This window comes from Macrosteles quadrilineatus, unplaced genomic scaffold, assembly GCF_028750875.1.
Source record: "Macrosteles quadrilineatus isolate MER2022 unplaced genomic scaffold, UCM_ALF_1.0 Scaffold_3__2_contigs__length_128488019, whole genome shotgun sequence".
NCBI classification, from domain to species: Eukaryota; Metazoa; Arthropoda; class Insecta; order Hemiptera; family Cicadellidae; genus Macrosteles; species Macrosteles quadrilineatus.
The window spans coordinates 2,742,894-2,747,082 of NW_026542596.1; the positions used below are offsets into that span (position 1 = coordinate 2,742,894).

At 34.3% G+C, this 4,189-nt stretch overlaps 1 protein-coding gene across 1 annotated transcript; it reads right to left on the bottom strand.

Annotated features, from left to right (window-relative positions):
- Window positions 1-432: 432 nt before the first annotated feature.
- Window positions 433-3,724, bottom strand: LOC128990555 (uncharacterized). Its single transcript, XM_054412969.1, has 3 exons — window positions 3,650-3,724; window positions 2,121-2,181; window positions 433-1,805 (listed from the first exon to the last, which is right to left on the bottom strand). Exons 1-3 carry the CDS (start codon window positions 3,722-3,724, stop codon window positions 514-516), a joined length of 1,428 nt encoding a protein of 475 aa, XP_054268944.1. The 3' UTR covers window positions 433-513.
- Window positions 3,725-4,189: the final 465 nt, after the last annotated feature.

Sequence of the window (4,189 nt, forward strand, 5' to 3'; positions counted from 1 at the left end):
ACGTACCAAGTTTTAAGTTGGCACCTTAAGTAGTTTCAAAGTTATGGGCAGTTATGTAAAGAATACATACACACCGACATACGTAAATCGAAGCGAGATGGGCATAGTTAATGTAATATTTTTGTTTGGTTTAGACCTAAGGAACATGTCCACGGAGTTTCGGGAGAAAGTTCCGTAACATCCTGTATACTATGTGTGTGTGTCCGAAGCATGATAATTTGAACATAAAATTATTTGATTTCGATGGAATTTGGTTCAAACGTGTAAACCTACGTTTATTCGAACGAGTTCGCGAACAGGCGTGATCGGACCATGTTATGAAAAATATATTTAATGGAAAATCAAATCAGGCTAATGGAAATTCGCTTAGTCTGAAGGTTTGCTGTGGCTGGGGCTTTTAAAACTATATAAGAATAAAGAAATGCACCCTCGAACAATAACAAATAAATACACTTTATTGCTTTGCCTTACGATTATGTATATAGCCTTCAACATCTGCTTCTTATGCCAGATTCACTTCTTCGACCTAGCACTTGCCCATCTGTCGATTCGCACTTGTAGATATTTATCATCGCTTTCTTCCACCTCTTGACATTTATCAAATGACGTTTTAGGAAGTGCTGATTTCTTAGCAACAGCCAACGGTTCATCAGTTTTTGTTGGCTTGCTCTTTAGGACTGTGGACTTTAATGGTTTTGAAGTCTTGATATTAACGACCGGTTCTTTTGTTACTGGTGGTTTTTGTTTCAAGGCATGCGTTGGCTTGCTTTTTATGACACGGATGGTTCTGGGTGAAGTTGCTTTGGAATCATCTTCAGTTTTCACATCTGAACTGTCAGTGTTTATTTGAGTCTTCATGTTTTGAATTAGTGATTCAACATATGCTTGAAGTTTGGCATCTTCTAAAGAACTCCAAAAACCAGATTTCTTCGTTTGAAAATCGCCCATTTCAAACTGTTCTGAAAGCCCATCTGTGTGTTGAACGGACTTTGATTCAGTAGTTGAAAAGTTCGATACTTGCGTACATTTGCTTTTAGTTGCTACATGCGATGTCGATAAACGAGACTGAGAAAGATCAACAGGTAAAGATAAGCTATCGTCACCCTGGGAACCATTTTGGTCCAGAGACTGTTCTGATGGTGAATCAAACTGATCATAAATCTTCCTGTAATGTTTTTGTTTTGGCACAATAACCGGACCATCCTTCCGAATTATTCCTGCTACTGAGTTTTTGATTTTTATCGAAGACATTTTCTCCACAAAATCAGGCCTATGCAAAATTGTTCTGCTTGGCTTTTCCTCTATGTCTATTTCTGTAAAATCTTCGTCATCAAGGTTTAGTCTGCTTCTCATTCTGCTAATGATAGTTTCAATGTTGGTTTCATCGATTTTTCCTTGCTTCACTACAGCTTCGCTTAACACTTTCTTGACAGTACCAAATACTTGCTGTTGCATACGAGATTCTGTCCGTGAACAATGTGATGTTTTAGGTCGTGGTTTCAGGCTGAAATGCGATGGAATAATCTCGTTTTGGCTGTTTTCATCATAAAGTGAATGTCTCTTGCTGATGACATTACATTTTTCCTTTTCTATCAGAGATCTAGGAGATGGTTTAGGTGCCTGTTTTCTCTCACTACCTCTTCCAGCTGTTTTCCGCGATTGTTGATCAGCTGTTCCACATTCCTTCATAGTGGTTGGAATAGTTTGGATCCTCACTTTAGGCGATCGTATTCGGCTGAATGAAGTGTTGGTGTACCGCTCACTGATTGTGTTATCTTTGTGGGATTTTGTTGGCGACTTTTTTACTGGAACATTTTGGAAAATCATATTTTAAGGATAAATAAGTTAATATAGGGTGCATAATTATTTTGTTGATCATTTTTACTTTTTGTTATTTCTAATATTTTGTGTACGGTATTTAAAAGTTTTATAATGTACATAATAAATATTTTATCTTCCGATCCTTTTTTGGCTTTATTTTTTTGCATATGAACTAGGACTCGTCAGTGTATAACACTTTAAAAATTCATCAAGTAAGTTATTTGAGTCGCCTACATATTTATTCTGCGTCTTGCTAAACCTTTTTTGAGCTAACTTGGGTATCTTTTAAACGACATTACCTGTTTGTGAAGCTGCCTTGGGTCGCTCTAAAGGTCTCATTGGTCTCGGAATACTGGTACTCTATCAACACAATAGTTTTGTTAAATTAATTATTTACCTATTATAACATGTTAACATGTTTAGTCAGCAGTTAAGGTTACTAACAAACATCTAAAGTTTCTGACAGAAAATTCATATGCGTTTATAATGGTTTTTAGTTAAAAAGTTGGTAAATGATTAAAAGATAAAACCCCGTTCTAAAATAAGAAAACACAGATTATATAACCTTATTGTAAGTGTGTGTGTTGTGGTGGGAGAATCATAACATAGTATCGACAGTAGGTTACAGCGCTCGTCTATCAAAAGGTCGCTAGACCGATCCTGAGAGTCTGTGGCTTTTTGATGCTTTGAAACTAGATCTATAGATGTTATAATAGTGACCATTAGACTTTGATTCAATGCTCCTGGATAATGAAACCGCTGGTCTTAGTCACAGATCATCTCACACCATTCTACACTCAACCTTTATTCATACTTAGGTTATAATACGCTCCTAGGGGCGTCCCTATTGTCAATGATTGATAGTTGATTAACAATAATAGTACACTGATAGTGATATTAAGCCAAATAAAAAAGATGTTATTGTTTAAAAGACGAAGCCTAAATGTTTGTATTTCCTCCCGAACAAAGTTGTAAAATATTCTCGCTGCATGAATTTGAATTTGGCTGATTGGGTTTTAGCTAAAATATTTCCATAAACAAATCATACCTATTTATTTCCCTTTTACCAAAACATTATGTTTTAACGAGTAGCCTACTTGGGTTTGCTGCTACGAGAAAGGTATGACGTTTTTGATAAATATTAATAATACATAATGAGATTATTAAATTTGCCAAATTTTTTTTTCTACATAAGAATAACATTGGAATTTTAAAAGTGCAGTTTTGGGATATTTTCTCTGTTTCCTTTAATTTTACGATAATGATTAAACAAAAAAATGGTTATGGTATTCACATGGCTGTAACTGAAATTGGGCAATTCCAAGTTTTAAGCGTAAGCATGTTGAAAAAATATTTGTTGAAGAAAAAAACATCAATACCTTATAACGACCCGGTCCCATGATCTGATCTTGCTGGTTCTCGAACTAATTCAAGTTTATTCATTTTGCTACACCTTCATGCTAAATTCATCAAAACTCGACGAATATTACTAGAGTGGTTGTGTTCACGGACATATAAAACAATTCTAACCAAGTATGAAATTTAAAAATTTATACGAATAGTGTTTTTGGCCCCTGAGAACATCGAAATGAAAAAAGTAAGTCGGTCCCGGGTCTATTAGGTCTTTCCTTGCTGTCTACGGTAATAGCTTCTTCCCTATATGGAAATGCGCTAAAAGCGGTATTTGTAGTAAATATTTTGATATTTTGGTTTGTTCTCATGTGTGTATTACTTTTTGCCGCATAAGAATATTTGGCACAGGTTGTAGGCGTGTTTCTCTCTACCCATTATTACTTTAGATTACTTTTAATTAAAACAAAATGTTTACCCTTATCCGAGTTCTCGGAGCGGGCTGAGGTGTTATACACCCATCTTCTGGCTGCAGTAAAAGGTATTTAGACATTTTCACCTGAAATAACATTAATTTTGAATTGTAACAATAATTATAGGCCTATAACATGATAAAATAACAGATCCATCTAATATTTCAAAGTCATCAAAATAAAAAAAAAAATGGCGGGTTTGTGGTTTGGACGGGGTTTACTAGTTTTACTCATAATAGGTTTGTATAATTTCTACAAGAACCATATTAACGTGATTTAGAAAGCAATAATTTAAATCGGAACTATCTAAGCAAACCTTTAAGTTTAATCCCAGCACAGATTAATATTGTAAGAAAAATATATTTTTCTAATTATTCTTTTACTTCTTAAACTTTGTCTATCAAATAAATGTAACTAAATGTTCAAAGGTCTAAGAATATGGAAGATAAACGAAGCTGAAAAATAGCAGTATTAATTTTTGTATATTTGTAATGTGCTTATTTAAAATACGATAACCAAAGGAATCTAAATCATTGTTTTCAAAA